Source organism: Theropithecus gelada, chromosome 14 (genome assembly GCF_003255815.1).
Source record: "Theropithecus gelada isolate Dixy chromosome 14, Tgel_1.0, whole genome shotgun sequence".
NCBI lineage: Eukaryota > Metazoa > Chordata > Mammalia > Primates > Cercopithecidae > Theropithecus > Theropithecus gelada.
The window spans coordinates 30,068,537-30,084,608 of NC_037682.1; the positions used below are offsets into that span (position 1 = coordinate 30,068,537).

At 38.4% G+C, this 16,072-nt stretch overlaps 1 protein-coding gene across 3 annotated transcripts in view; it reads left to right on the forward strand.

Moving 5' to 3' along the window:
* SLC1A2 (solute carrier family 1 member 2) overlaps window positions 1-7,279 on the forward strand; it is a 164,306-nt gene extending 157,027 nt beyond the window's left edge. For 2 of the 3 annotated variants that reach the window (XM_025355219.1, XM_025355221.1), the window contains exons 10-11: window positions 1,151-1,382; window positions 5,667-5,815. In XM_025355219.1, coding sequence (XP_025211004.1) covers window positions 1,151-1,382; window positions 5,667-5,738 — 304 coding nt within the window. In that variant the 3' untranslated portion in view covers window positions 5,739-5,815. Of the gene's footprint in view, window positions 1-1,150; window positions 1,383-5,666 lie in introns of all 3 variants that reach the window. The other variant, XM_025355220.1, reaches the window with a different exon arrangement.
* Window positions 7,280-16,072: the final 8,793 nt, after the last annotated feature.

Consider the following 16,072-nt stretch of genomic DNA (forward strand, 5'->3'; position numbering starts at 1 on the left):
TCTCTAATAAGAAATAGATTTAATAATAGCAACTGGAATTTATTTAGAGTTTGTTCCAAGAACAAGTTAAAGTTTCCGCTTTGCCTGGAACTAATATTATTTGAATTGAAAGCTACCATGTCCTGGACTAAGACTGTCTCAGCAGCATCTTTATGTAAACTCCTTCATTTTAATGTTTTTAAACATTTTTTGTAGTTTTTCAGCATCCTTTTAAGACTTTGAATATCTGGTAAACATGGCCAAAAGGATTCTTCACACTGATTTGACTTGAACTTATGGATGAGAGGAGAAAACTTACTCTTAAGAATTTAATTAGCTTTCCTGGCACTGAATTTCTGAGAGAGAGAGAGTTATCAACCATCCTTTTTTCAAGTTAAAACTTGCAACACAAGATTTGGAGAAGGATTTTCTTAATATTTCCTGATTCCAGAAACACTCTGGGAGATTTAATTTTTTTTTAGGTTAACAGAGCAAGATAAAGTATTTTGTTTTTTTCAGGACGAGTAGTCAGTTATAACACATATTGGTCAATGAGAAAATTATGGCTGGATTTCTTATCTAACAGCTGTGTCTGTGTGTGAGGGAAGTGGGTGCAGGGAGAAAGGAAGGCTTAGTTCCCATTCTTACAAAAACAATGACTTTTCTACCATGAGAAAGTTCACAGATGGTTAGTTTTTCCAGTAAAACTAATAAGTAACATAAGCAGAAATAGTGTAGAGTCTTCAAAAACAGAACAGTTTAAATCAGGAGTGGTTGCTGCACTCAGCTAGGTGTGTCTGGAGCCTGTGTACTAATTCTGATTTAGACACATTATTTTTCTTTAATCCTTTCTTTCCTCCTCCTCCTCCTCCTCCTTTTCCTTTGCTACTGGTTATTGGTGTTTACCATTTGCCAGACATTTTACCAAGCCCTTTACGTATAATATCTCACTGAATTTTCACACGGTCTATGAGAGAAGTATAAGCATCATCTCCAACTGACAAACAAGGAAGTCAAGGCTCATGAAGGTTAAGTAACTTGCCCCAAATCAAGCAGAGGGAAAAGGTAGAGCCAGAACTCAACCCTACGTCTCTCTGACTCTAGCCCTTGACCTCTCAACCACCACATAATACTGCTTCCTCACTGAACCTTTTCTGTTCTTTGTTCTCAGGGACAGGATGAGAACTTCAGTCAATGTTGTGGGTGACTCTTTTGGGGCTGGGATAGTCTATCACCTCTCCAAGTCTGAGCTGGATACCATTGACTCCCAGCATCGAGTGCATGAAGATATTGAAATGACCAAGACTCAATCCATTTATGATGACATGAAGAACCATAGGGAAAGCAACTCTAATCAATGTGTCTATGCTGCACACAACTCTGTCATAGTAGATGAGTGCAAGGTACATTTCCCATTCATGGATATCGAGACCTGTATATAGTAGTGCATGCTCGATTTCTTAAGAAAAAAAAAAAAACAAACCATAAAGCCCTGCATGTATTGTTGTCACATTTATTTTCCTAAAGAATCATGTAACCCAAGCTTCTGTGAGTCCCAGATCATCTAATTCTGTGTCTAACATGGCAGGAAATCAACAAGTCTGACAGAGAAAGAGTCAATCAGTTGCTTATTTTGTCCATGTGACATGAAACAACCATTGGATTCCCCCATCTACCCCACTTGACTAATTTGACCAGTTATCTTGAATATTTTGCCCAAGAATTTGCGGTTACTAGAGCTTTTCTGACTTTCAAATATTTGATTCCTCAATTGAAACATCAAGAGAAATCCCAAGCTGATGTACCTATCACAAGTATTGTCCTTGCTATATATCACATATTGGTCAAAAATGTGCCCACAGAACTTTACACAACTATCTTTTTCTTAATTATTTTTGTGGGAAAGGTGAATTTTGACCTGAGAGTACCTTGCTCCAAAAGTGGGTAAACAATTTCAAGTAAAGAACAGGTATCCTTCAGGACAATTATCCAGAAATGTCTTTTTAAAAACACTACATCTCAGACACTGCCTGGCTGCGCCATGCAGCATGGATGTTCTGGGCTCTCCTCCAAGCTGTTGGGTGCTAATTCTTCAAGCTTGATGGGCTCTGTCTAGCCTTCATTGTAACTAATTTGACATTGTCAAAGTCAGAGTGTCATGACCAGAGTAAAGCAAACTTGGAGAAACCCTGGCAGGTGAGCAGAATCAGCTCTGGGGGTTGGTTTCTAAAATGATTCCACACAGCAGCTGAGGACAAGCTGAACCCAGCCAGAGATCTCTGGTACCTTTTTGACTTCTGTTGACAAGGTCACATTTAATCACTAATTTCTTCCTTTATTACTTCTGGGTCATTACAAATACATACTATGGCTCTTGCTGGGCAACTAAGGATGTCACAGAAATAATTCTCTTTACTGGATTGTAACATAGGTCTAGAATTCTCGTGGACTAGCACAGGCTTTTGCTTGTCCTCTCTATGTAAGATACATACATGGGTGAACAAGGACTCTGAAACAAATTAGGGAGGGAAACCATCCATCAAGAGGCAATTGCACAAGTTTATTAATTGACTCAGTGAAAATGATTCAAATTATTAGAAATTCAGATGTACCTAAAGGACATGATGCATTCTCATGGAAAGCTGGTGTTTCCCACATCTGAGTGAATGCGCTGGATTATTCCCCGTCAAAATGTTAGTTTGAATCAACAAGGGTCAATAATCTTGTGAATGGCTTTATGTTCTATTATATTTAAGTACTTGTTGTGTGCCTTGTAAGGTTTAGTTGAGTGTCCCTGTCTCATTCCTGTGAGATCCTATATTTTGATTATTCATCAAGTATTTACTAAATGCCTATTATCTATAAAGCCATAAATTAGGCACTGGAGGACAGCAAGAAGAATGTACAATGTTGATAAGACTTGAACTCAAATTATTGCCATATGAGGAAAAGTTATGTAAAACAAAACATCACAATTTTTTAAAAATTTCATAATTATATTTGAGAAGAATCCTAGTGGTTAATTGCGTATGGCCCTTTTGGAGTTTCTCAAGAGGCTTCTTAATATTTTGTAGGACACTTTTTTAAAAAGAAGGTGTGTGCACGTGGAGATATCTTTAGATTTCAGACTTCCTGGATTTGCTTTTGAAGGACATCAAGCACATGAGGATAAATTTGCTTCTTTTTGTTTGTTTCTGAGACAGAGTTTCGCTCTTGTTGCCCAGGCTGGAGTGCAACGGCGTGCTCTCTGCTCACCGCAACCTCCGCCTCCCAGGTTCAAGCGATTCTTCTGCCTCCGCCTCTTGAGTAGCTGGGATTTTTTTTTTTTTTTTTGTATTTTCAGTAGAGACAGGGTTTGTCTGGTCAGTAACTCCTTATCTCGGGTGATCCACCCGCCTCGGCCTCACGAGCTGCTGAGATTACAGGCGTGAGCCACTGTGCCTGGCCAATTTGCTTCATTTTTAAAAGCAAACTATTTCAAGCCCTATAAGGAAATGTTGTGAATTATCCATATCAGTAGGAAGTAAGCTAATTAGCAGTAAGGCTTTGTCCCCAGTTATACTACTGTGACCCAGCACCTAAAATAGTGTCTGGCATGTTGTAGGGGTCTCAATAAATATTTGTTGAATGTATCCTTTTAGCATCTTTAGTCCTTGCTGTATTTCAGATAACGTTTTTGCTGGACATTCCATAGAGATAGTGGATCAATCTCTATATAAATGGTCAGTCAGCCAACCATCTGCAAACTCATTGGTTAATTAGCCTTTAGGTGACCAGTGGTCAAGCTGAGCAGGTCTTGAAGATGATGAAAATAGCTCTATTGGTTTATCAACTGTTTCAGCTGTTTACATTTTTAATGAAATGGTTGGGTTCAGCTCAGTGAAGGCTATTTTATCCTCAGCCTTTGCTAGGTAAAGCGAGTTGATTTTTCTCACTCTAAATCAGTTAACTGTGTTGACGCTGATGTGGGAAGGAGGCAGCCAGAGCCATGGAGATACATTTACACCTTTCTGAGGATATCTGGGTCACATTTATTTATTCCTTTGAGCTTCCTTATGGTTAATTCTGTCTCGCTATTTCCCACTTTTTAAAAACTGAGATGGGAGATGCCAGCACTTGCTGCCAATGCCATCCTCTTTTTCTTTTCTATTACCCAAGTGGTTGGAGCAGAGAGGATTGGGGAATGGAGTCCTAGCTTTCTTTAGCCCAACCAAGAAAGGAAATGCCAAAAAAAAGCTGCTGTCCCAGATACTTTGAAACATAGGCCCCAGTATTTACAAACAAAAAAAACAAAAAACAAAAAAACACTTCCCCCCAAGTGCTGTCTGGTCTTCCAAAGGCACCACACTGTGATTGATAATTTTGTACCACTATTGATGTGGTTCATCACCGAGAGCCAAATAGGCACATTCAAGATCATAGTGAACAGGCAACTTTCTCCAGGCAGACAGTCTGTCCCTGGCAGTCTTTCTTGACAGTTCACTGAAAGGGAAACAAATTTGCTGCAGCTCTGGTCAAAACTTTAACCATTTCAAGCATTGTTATGTCTCATTGGTCTGTGTATTCAAACTCTTGCCTGGTAATAGTAGTTTGAAGTTACACAATAGTTTTCAAGTTTAATCAGAATAACTGCATGTGGAGCTGTCATTGCTAATTGCATGGTCTGTTTTTCTGGAAAAAAAAAATTGAGGGGCTAATGGGGATTGGATGAATGGTTTTTATTTTCCTTTGCTTGATTCGTTGAAGGGCACTTAGTTTTCTGTTCCTAGCATGTTGTATGTGGTCATAATGCATGCATTTCACTTCCACTTGGGTAAGAAGAAAGTCAGATTTCTTTCAAACATTGCTGTGTTTGTCATGTCTTCATATTCTAATGCTTTCATAAATCCAGTCTCTCCATTATGTGGAATATCAGTCGTGGGTTTAAGTTTGCACATGACGTTGAGGACAGACAGAAGGTAAGCTAGGAAAACTACTTAGAAGTGGAGGGGAAAACCTCCTATTCTGCAAAAAGGTTCAGTTCACTTTGAGCCAGGGAAGCATAATATAGATGGTCTGGTAATAATATAGCATAATATAGATGGTAATTATATCTGATTATTAAATGTCTGCATTTAAGTAATTTAGATAAACATTGTCACCAATCTCAGACTTTTAATTCTCCCTACTTTTCTTTTTAATCTTTAAAGCTGGGATAGCTTATTTGGCACAGCTGAAACGTCATGATTTCTGATATAAAAATTAGACATGTATGCCATCTACCTGGTGTCATTGCAACTGAATCTTTCACATGCATGAGTAGAACTAGATACCTAGTTCTGGATTTCTTCCTCTGTGGTTGTATGGAGTAGCACGTGGGCACTATATTTTAAGGACTGTGTTATTGTGTGATGGATCTTTGGGTAGTTAGACACCCTGCAACACTAAAAACATAGTAGAAGTTATTCCCCAAATTGCAAAGCAGCTTTAATACACTGATACTCCCAAGGCAGATATGGATTTTTAAAATTCACAGATCACTGTTGAAACCCAAGACAGGCTCAAATTCAATTTGGAAAGAACTCCATTTAAAACTAATATTTCAGTCATGTTGTATAATCTTGGATTTGGTGCTTCTCCACATAACCCACAGGGCTTTTTTCTGGTTCATGGCCTGTAAGCTGGATGTTGATGATAATTATTTTCAGGTAACTCTGGCAGCCAATGGAAAGTCAGCCGACTGCAGTGTTGAGGAAGAACCTTGGAAACGTGAGAAATAAGGATATGAGTCTCAGCAAATTCTTGAATAAACTCCCCAGCGTATCCTATGGTAAATGATGATTTAAACAAGCTTTCTTTAAAAAGGAAAAAAATGAAAAAAATGCATAGATTTCTATGTTTACTTAATCTGTTAGCCGAGGCTTAGAGGAGCTCTTGTGAGTCAGTGATGACAGGCACGGTGCTGTGTCTTTGCCAAATAATGCTTTATAACCGTCTAATTTTCTCACTTGTATTATTATTTGAATGGATGCTGCTGGAGGAATCAGTTTGAATTGAAGACATGTTCTTGCCAGCTTCACTTTTCTCCCTGGATGCTCTTTTCCCAGGGGACATGAGTAAAGCAGTGTGGTATACTCCAGGGACTTGGGATAATGAGCAAACACACAGTGTGTTATTCCTTAAAGTGTTCTCCATGTCTCGCCTTGTTATGCACAAGAGATTCTATTAAAAGCCTCTAGAAGTAACTCCCTTTAAAATGTCTAGTAGAGTTTGCACATGGGCTGATTAAAAGCAAATACCTGTCTTAGGGAATTCTGACAATTTATTTTCCATATGCTCTTTAAGTAAAATGTTTCAAAGAGAGTTTTAGAGGGAGCCATGCTCTTAAAGGCAGTTGATTAAAGAACCTATTACGTCTCTGCCTTACCCTGTGTAATCTATGAGAACAATGGTTGAAATTTCAAACTATGCTTCATAATTCTTTCTAAATTTGATAATTGATTAGAAAGTGTTTTATATATAACCACTGTACATATTGACAAAAGTAAGAGAGCACAGTCAACATAAAATTTAACCAGAGTTAAATATTCAAATTTATTTATGTTTGGTTTGCCTTCACCTGGTGTAGTAAAATCAAGTGAGATTATTTGGTATATGTTTTGCTTTGTTTAACCCAAAATATTATTTTTTGAGTTCCTAAAGACAAAGACATTTTTAATCTGTCAATTATTTCAGTCATCATGTCTTCATCCTAGAAAGCCTCGACATTTTGCTGTCCTCACACATGGAAGACACTTGTGTTGGCTGTGCCTCTTTTAATGTCATCTCTTGATGAAACAAAAATACTGGTATTTATCTAATATGTAGAAAGCATTTTGTTATCTTCTATCAAAGCACATAAAACCAGTTATAGGACACAATTGGAAGCAGAGCCAGTCCTCCTCCTCAATCTTCTCAGTAGAGAGGAACAGAAAACAAACATCTGTGCAAAACCCTATAAAAGTGACATTCCTATGGCAGAGTCCAGGCAGCCTTGAACCATGACGTGGCAACCAAGGATGGCTCTGTACAACTTCATGGATGGAATCTTGTTTAAGGCTGTGAAATGTTAAGGAATAAATAATATAATTGGTGTAGCACAGTGCCTTGCATGCAGTAGGCAGCCAACAAGTTCTTAATGATTGGTTATGCAAGCTAAAATTTTTAATGTCTCTACTATCCTTTTTTTATTGAATAATGCACAGTATTTTCCTAATGTTGCTGGGTTTGGGAGTAAGCTTGGGACTTTAATCATTGAGAAATAAAGCACATTTGACTCTAAGAAGTATGTAGAACCTTGTTTATAGGTGAGAGTAGGCTGTATTATATGAAACCAGCAGAGGGATGCTGAGATAGTCATGGTTTATAGAACCCAAATTCTCTGAGATGAGGGTGCTTATAGACCTCAAATAGCCTTTCTTATCTACTCCTTGTGACTTCTCTCTTCTAAATCAGATACCTTTGAAACATACAAGAAACATGAGATTCCAGTTGTTTTTGTCTCCTAAACCCTAGTTATTTTTGGATACGGATCATTACTGAACAGTATTAGGCAACTTTTCATTTTTGTTTTTTTTTTTTTTAGATGGAGTCTCGCTCTGTTGCCCAGGCTGGAGTGCAGTGGCACGATCTCGGCTCACTGCACTGCACCCTCTGCCTTTCTGGTTCAAGCGATTCTCCTGTGTCAGCTTCCCAAGTAGCTGGGACTACAGGTGCATGCCACCACGCCTGGCTAATTTTTTGTGTTTTTAGTAGAGATGGGTTTCATCATGTTAGCCAGGATGGTCTCAATCTCCTGACCTCGTGATCCACCTGCCACGGCCTCCCAAAGTGCTGGGATTACAGGCATGAGCCACCACGCCTGGTCAGAAAATGCATTCTTTACAGCAAATGTTGTAGGTTAAGGAGACAGTTCTTGGGTTTAGCTGTGAAACTGTTTAGGATTTTCTTTAAGTGGTGTTCCCAAGAGCTTTTCTATGGTAAGTTGGAGGCTCTAGGCAAAGTGTTTAGGAGCTTGTTGTTTTTTGCTATGGAAGGCCAACTTTGAGATTTGTATATATGGGCATGTTTCTCAAAGGAGTGGTCACAGGATTGTCTTCTCAAAACTCTGCCTGAAACCTTTCTGGTGTGTTTTGTCTTCAACTTTTTCCTAGCTATCCTATTAGCCTGTAAATATATCAGTAGACAATGTGTTTGGAAGAAACATGGTGTACAACTTCACAAAGCAAGTTTTTCGGGTTTGAGACTTACTGTTTGCAGGAAGTCTCATGAGAATATACTTAGAAAATCATACTTATCTGGAAATTCAATAAGTCATATTAAAAATAAACAATTTCTTGAACTCAGAACTAGCCTGAAAATCCAAAATGTATGTAGACATATGTCTATGTCCTCTGTTTTTTTTGTTTGTTGGTTTTTTTGGTTTTTTTAAAGCCTCATTTATTTCTCCCATGCCATGCCCATTTGGGATTTTCTTTGCCCAGCATATGTGCCATAAACAGAACAAATGGATCCAAGGTATACCTCTAATAACCTTTATCTGAATAGAATACATTTAACCTGTCAATTATATGTGTAGATTTATCCTAATTGGTTCAACATGTATATGAATGCTTGTAATAGTCTGTTAGTGTTTGATAATGCATAAATGTTATATTTATATACAGTTACAGCAGGCCAGAAACATACACACACTGCATCCTGTAAGGTCTGTAAATCAGGGCTTTGGCAATGCCATTTTGTTATAGACTCATTCACTTTTTTTAGGAATCAGAATCATTTCAGGAGAAAACCAACCAAGTAGACTTTAATTCTTCTCTTTCTCATTCTTGTCCTTTGAGAAACCCAAGTGGAATCATCAGTTAATTACTTACTCAAATTCAATCAATCAAATCCAATGGGTGAGAAGAATGGCTTATCTTTCAAGGTAATGCTTTACCTTAGATCTTTGAGGGCATGCTTCCCATACAAAGAGCATCAGAAAATCAGGGCAATCATCTAGATCTCACAGATCTTCAACATAGGACTCTAGCTTATGACATCTGAACCACAGAGCTATCAGATTCAGTTTTTACTACCTATTGAGTGTGTAGAGACACAGCCTATGGTTTTGCTGCCTGCGGAAGTTGCCATACCCTGTAAAAGACAAATATTTCTTTCTCCTCTCGAACCACTAGTCAGCCTGGATATTCATGAAAGCTGAAAGAAGGGGTGCCAAAATGCCTAGCTTCTGGATTTAGACTCATGGAATGTGAGAAAGGCTTAGGAAAAATTCAAGTCATGGGGAGATTCCTGCTAGGTGATGCCAGGAATCCCAATGACCTGTTGATTAGAGAGTCTCTGGTCATTTCCACTTGTGCATGGAGAAATATGTCATTTGCAAATGTATCTAGTCAAGAAGCCCTTTTGGAATAAAGTGGTTGGGAAACTCATTTACTGGGTCCCCCAAAGGAAACCCAATTCTGCCATGTTTTTGCAAATACTACACGTCCCTTTGCTCTCAATAGCAAAAGTTATCTTATAGTGTTTTACTTTTGTCAGAATCAAGGCTTCGGCCACCGGTGCAATATTTTCCCATGGAATGCAGCAATAAATCCAAGTAGGTATATCCATGCTCAGAGAAAATTCTCCATAGTTCTGACTCCTGAAAAACAAGTCTCATCAGCTCTCACCTGGTTTGATGACTGAAAGTGCACAGCAGTTACACCCTAGTGGAAGTGATTTTTCTCACCTCACTGCTCTCTAACTCTTACGGCTATCTAGTTGTCTGAGCTGCTGGTTTGTTTTACTTATTCTCCAGCTGAACTCATTCCAAGCCAAGAAAAAGGACCAAATGAAATTTTCAGTTATTATCATACTTGTTCCTTGAATAAGAATGCTAGAGTCTGGAGGTGTAAGAAGACTAAGTTAAAGCAAACAGCCTGAAGGAATTCTGGAGTGAGAGTTTTGTAAGTCTAGTTGTCAAAGAAGATAAATGGTCTCAGTATCTGTAGTAATTTCTGGTTAAGCCTAGAAGGATCACTGAGTGCCAACCCAGGCAGGTGGCACTAGAGGCAGATTGTTCTCCTAGTGTAGAGTGAGTTTCCAGTTGCTCATGAAACATGTGCTTATGATTTTCCCTAAAAGAAAACCAAATTTTCTACTCCTCCTCCTTCTTTCCTATCATTCCACTTATTGTTGCTGCTTTGCAAACAGACAGCTTAGTAAGCCATCACACAAATTAGTGTGAGGCTTGGTTTTAAAATAGATAACAGAGAATCTTGATTAAATAATATCCAACTTTGTAGCGTAACACAGCTAATTCAGGCAATGACATAGAGATGATAAGAAACAACATGGTTTGGTAGAGGGAACATTTGATTTCAACTCTGCCCATCTTTAGCTGTATGACTTACGTAAGTCATTTTGTGTCCAAGCCCCATTTTCTCCCATATGAAAAGTGAAGGGGTTGGATTAAATGATTAAAATCCCCTTCCAGCCCTGTGATCCCAACGTATTATGATCTCTGCTTTGTTTCCTTCTTAAGAGGCTTCCTACTATAAAATGTGACCTATTTACATTTTAAGTTGAAGGAGCCCACAATAATGAATTATCAGTTTAGATTTTTCTCATCCCCTTTGGGAGAAATTAAATTCAAGCCTCTATTCATTTTATGTTTTACAACAAGCTTGGAAGGTGGCCATGTTCATTCACAGTTGGATGTTTTGAGACACCAATACACGTTTTCTCATAAAAGTTCTCTCTACCTAAACTCACCTTCCTAATAGAAGTAGTGATTTGACTCACAAAAAAATGTTTCCAGAGTCACCATGAGAGGACTGGATGAACCTACAGCCTCACTCAAGCTCTTGCATCATTCCTGCTGTAGCAACAGAGCCCACTCTGAATACCCAAAAAACACAATTTTCTCCAACAATTCTAATTGCCAACCCAGTGTGGGAATTTGAGAGCCTTTGGCAAATAACCTTGAACACTCTTATGAAATTTGGTGCAACACTTACACAATCACGGCAACTGTTTGTAAATATCTTCTCTTCTCTGCCAGCATGTAGACATGCACATCCACTCACAAGTAAGCCCGCAAATTCATTTTCACATTTTCCTCTTGGTTTCTTTTTATCATGGGCATCACATTGCAGGAAGAGATGCTCTAACTTACAAGAATGGAATTTTCTGACTATCTTTGCCCTCTTCAAGGCCTGATGAGTTTCTAGGGTGGATGGGATACAATGCATGGTCTACAAGGTGCATGTCACCAGCCATGATCTTTAAACACCCTCTTGTACTTTCCAGCACTGCTGCAATGGCCCATGGCTGGCACCTCTGCTCTTTGTCCAAACTTCTGCTAAATAGAATAGTGTTGGTATTTACTGTGTTGTGAACTCCTTTATTGCCAGAGAAGACTTCAGCTCTTTAGGTTTGCAGGGGCAAAATGTAAAGCTAGGACTGAAAGGACAGGGTTTTGTTTGTTGGCCGGCTTTATTCCATTAGTGCAAAAAACCTGATGCAAGGGCAGCAAGATATACACAATTTCTTCATTGACCCATATAAGAACCTGTAGAAAAGTGAGAGATGCCCCAAAGTTCCTATTTCATTTATCCTAAATAATATCCTGAGTAACTACTGATCAGTTTTTCCCTATGTCCAGCCTTGCTTCACTTCCCAACCTCCAGGCCAAATATTCATTCTGATATTTTACAAAGTCCTTCTGGTTTTTACACAAGGCCCTTTTGTGCTGAGAATAAAACCTGCTATTGAAACAGATCTCACTGCTTTGTAGAGTCAGCAGTTGACCTAAAGAATGGGTAGCAACAGGTCCTCAGTTTCTCTGGAGACACCCCCAATCCTTGGGTGAGTGTTGGAACCTCACAACTGACTGTTAGCCTTGTCATCATCTCCCCTGGAGATGGAGATGTTGTTTTCGGAAACTCACTCCTTCTGGGGCACTATTTCTTCTCACGGCAACCATTTTCCTTGCCTGGAAACAGCCTGTTGCCTTTGGTGGGGGGCAAATACACACACTAGCCAAGGAAGTTGGTCCAACACATCTCTGAGGTTTCTCCCCCATGGACCCATGGAGCGAATTCCCTGAGATATATAATCAGAAAGTTGGCTGTCTGGTGGTTTGATACTCCATAAGTTACTTCCGTTATAGAAACTCATCCTTTGGCATCTAGATTTTTCTACAAATCACCTTAACTCCCTCCCTTTCTCCTTCTCCTGGAAAAACCTCAACATTGCATCTCCATGTTGCACAACACAGATCAGATTATCTGGTCACTATAGAGATTTGTATATAAAAAAACTACTTTTTTGAGGATTTTGTATATTGTTTTTCTATTTGTTTTCTACAGCTTGAGGAAAGAGCTGGCAAACTGTGAATCTAACTTGATCTTGTTGCCAGCAGATATATTTTGGCTTCCTGGTAAGAGTCTGTGTTACCAGGGACAATATATTGCCCTCTGATCAGTATTGCACCCTAAATCCACAAATTCCTCCAGCCCAGTCTTACATTTTTTTAAACGAATCCCCTAGTTTGTTTGCTATTATTTATAAAGAGCATTAGAAAATGTATTTATAGACCTGGATATTATATGTTTAATATTAATTTAGCCTTTAATAATGTTATAGGTTTGTAACTATTCTTCAGAAATTATGAAGAACTCAGTGTAGACTGAATTAATCTATTTAGTATCTGTAATTTTGCAGACATATTTTCTTACAGTATTTTCTATGTAACCACACATGTAGAATTATAACTAATTAGAGCACAAGAAGTTTCTTCAGCAATTTAGAGCGATCAATTGTTTCTTGACTATATAGTCACATTTGACAAATTTAAGAATCCAGTCCTTAGTGATGCAATAAACAAAATGAACCATTAAGAACAAGGAATTGCTCAAATCCCTTAGCTGGTGAGGATATGCATCTAAATAATTCATCTTTTTAACTCAAGGAATGGTGCTGGTTTTTAAAATTTTTGACACCAGGCCTTGTTTTTCCAGCTGAGCATTCTAATTTTGCTTTTCTCTAAGACTATCAAAGGCAAGGTATTAATAGTAGGATTATTTCTAGATCAGAATATTTCATACCTTCCTGAAGGTTTATGTGAAAATTGGCTTAGGAAAACTTGGAGTAGCAGAGACTGAGGATGAGTGCTAGAGATGAAATCAGGACAGATTTGTTGCAGTTAATTCTTGTCAAGCAAATTGGTGGTAAATGTCACATTGTTATGTGAGTTGAGTACATATTTTTAAAGAAAGTTTGAAAAAAATTTTAGAACCAGCTATGAGGCTATACTGTATCACTGGGGGCTGGAAGTAGGGGCTTAGAATCATACTGAAGAAGAAGCCCAGGTAGTTTCTGTCCTCAGGTGAATAACGGACTATGTAACTTTCCTGAAAGGTAAAACAATAGCCACTGCAAAGACGAGGTGTCTTACTTCCACCAAATACACTTTCTGAGATGGTGGTAGGGCTAGTATTTTTACCATGGTTTAAAAAGTAGTCAGTTACATAGAAAGTGTATTGGTATGTATTTGAACCTGCTCTTCATTAAACAAACAGATTAGATGTACCCTCAACTGGCAATAATTGTATCTATTTTCAATTACAGCTAGCTGTCAAAGCATGAAGCTCTTGTGTATACACACTGACACTTGGTTCACGCATGAAGAACAGTGCCTATGCACTTTGTGTAGCTATAATGTAGGGATCTAGGTGTAATTTCAGTGAAATGGTGTATAGATGTATTGTAATTTAATGTATATGTTATTTTTGGCTATTCATCTAAATGCAGTAGACATGTTGATCGGTGTTTTGCAAATCCTTCTTTTCCTTCTTAGATAACTAGTCGTGAATCATTTCTCCTCTTTCTCAATGTGGTTTGGGAATATATATGAGTGAAGAATTTATCTGTGAATCCTTTGTACTGATAATTGTTTGAAAGTCTGTGTGTGTCCAGCACCTTTGTAAATACACAATTCAGAGCAGGGATGGGCTGGGTGTGTGTCCTGGTTCTTAGTGAAAGGTCATCTCATGTCTGTATAATACATGGTGAATGCAACTGTGGAACTTTTGGTTACCTAGACTTAGGTAGGTTTAGAATGAGAACGTCCATCTACAGTCCTTTGCTTGGTGGATTGGGCTCAGAGAGACAAAAAGTTAGTCTGCCCCTGTGCATATTAGCATCATGTCTTTAGAGAAAGGTCAGTCTCTCTGGTTGCCAAATACTCCTCATGATGCTCATGACTTAAAGGTTCTGAAGAGCCTTGTCGCCCTTGAATTTTTGAGTCAGGGTACAGGAAAAACATTGCTGACTAACTAACTGCAAACGAACATGCAGGTGAAACCCCACAAAAGCACAGTTCTGGCTATAAACTTCACAGTTCTCTGTAAAACAATGTAGAACACTAGAAGCACAGGAATAGTCAGTGTACAGCTTAGGGGGTTGTAGAGGAGCAACTGATGAAGCACAGGTCCCACATATATGAGGGAGTATGACCTCCTCTACCTAATACGTTCTGTGTGCATGTTTTGAATGATTGAAGATGGTATTAACTGTTGCAAATATACTTGCCTCCTAAAACATACATTCTGTATAATTGTCACTAAATACAATGCTGTGAGGTCTATAATTTCTGTAACCCCTTTCTCCTCCCCAAGGATAGAAAAGAACTAGTCATTGCTATAGGGAACCCTGAGTGCCCTACTCTTTTCCCAAGAAGGGTAAAGCCTACAATATCATCAGGGGGCATGAAGCACATTAATTTGCAGTGGCTTCTTCATATGAAGAGATATGGTGGACAGGCTAATTTTTCCTTGAAAATGTGACTTTTTCAACTCCTTTCAAATTTAGGATGGAATACTTCCTGAAATAAAACTGGGCTTTATGCAGGATTCTCTTTGAAAATTCTTGTATGTCCAGAATGAAAGATAAAAATAATTGTATTCCTCACATTCACAATCCCCATTGGTCTGAAGTCATGTAGCACAGAGCATCTATAGCACATAGTGTTTAAAGACTAATGAATGCAAAAAGATAAATTCTTCAGCTAATTTTTGAATTGTTTCTCATATATGGTACTAGAAAAATGCCTTGTTGATGAAGCACATTTTGGGTAGTTGAGGTCTTTTGTTTTCGCCTTTAGCTTTCTAAGCTTTCTTACAATGTGGACTGATTACTGTAACATTTCATGTGTAAAATAACTGGATATTCTTTATATACTGGAAATAACCTGTGAATCCAATATTTCACTAAGTGTTTTAACTTTCGTGTATATATCTCTCATCAATAAATGTGGATTTCAATTTATTTTGGTTGTTGCCTCTTCTTTAATTCCCATTTTAGACTAATTGTTGGTTACATAGTAGTGTTCCTTTTGCAGAAACTTATGAATTGATGGCTACAATGTTAAAATGAATATTTTCTAGGAAGCCTAAATATATATTGGAGTTACATCTTGCAATCTAAATTAGTAAGCTGAACAAAATGGTATATTGTCAATGAATCAGTCAACATGGGGTAGCCCCCAAATCTCAGGGCCTTAAAACAACCAAAGTGTATTTCTTATTCATGTGACATGTCTGTTACCAGTTGGCTGGGAGACTCTGCTGTGTTCTGTCCTCACTCAGGATGTATGTGGGAGGCTCCATCTCCATGCTTTTGCAGCTGCCAGTGCAGGAAGAGGAACATAACAAATCTTACGTGGGCTCTTACAGCTTCCCCTGAATGTATGTACCTCACTTCTGCTCATATTTCAAGGGCCAAAGCAATTCACACAGCTCCATCTAACTTCAAGAAATGAAGGAGGTGTAACCTCACCAGATTCACAGGAAGAAAACTGGAACTAGTTGGTGAATAGCTCTAATGACTATCAGACCATGGAAATCCCTTAAATCATTCGTAAAGGATAGTATACAAACATATCATTTCTCAACAAGTTCAACATAGCAAGTTTTTCCTCCAGTATTGGGAAAATAATGACCATGGAAGTAAGGGGCAAGCCTTAAGTGGTGATGCTGTAGAAATAAAATGCATGCTCTTCAACAGTAGGGACACACTCAGCATGGTGAGA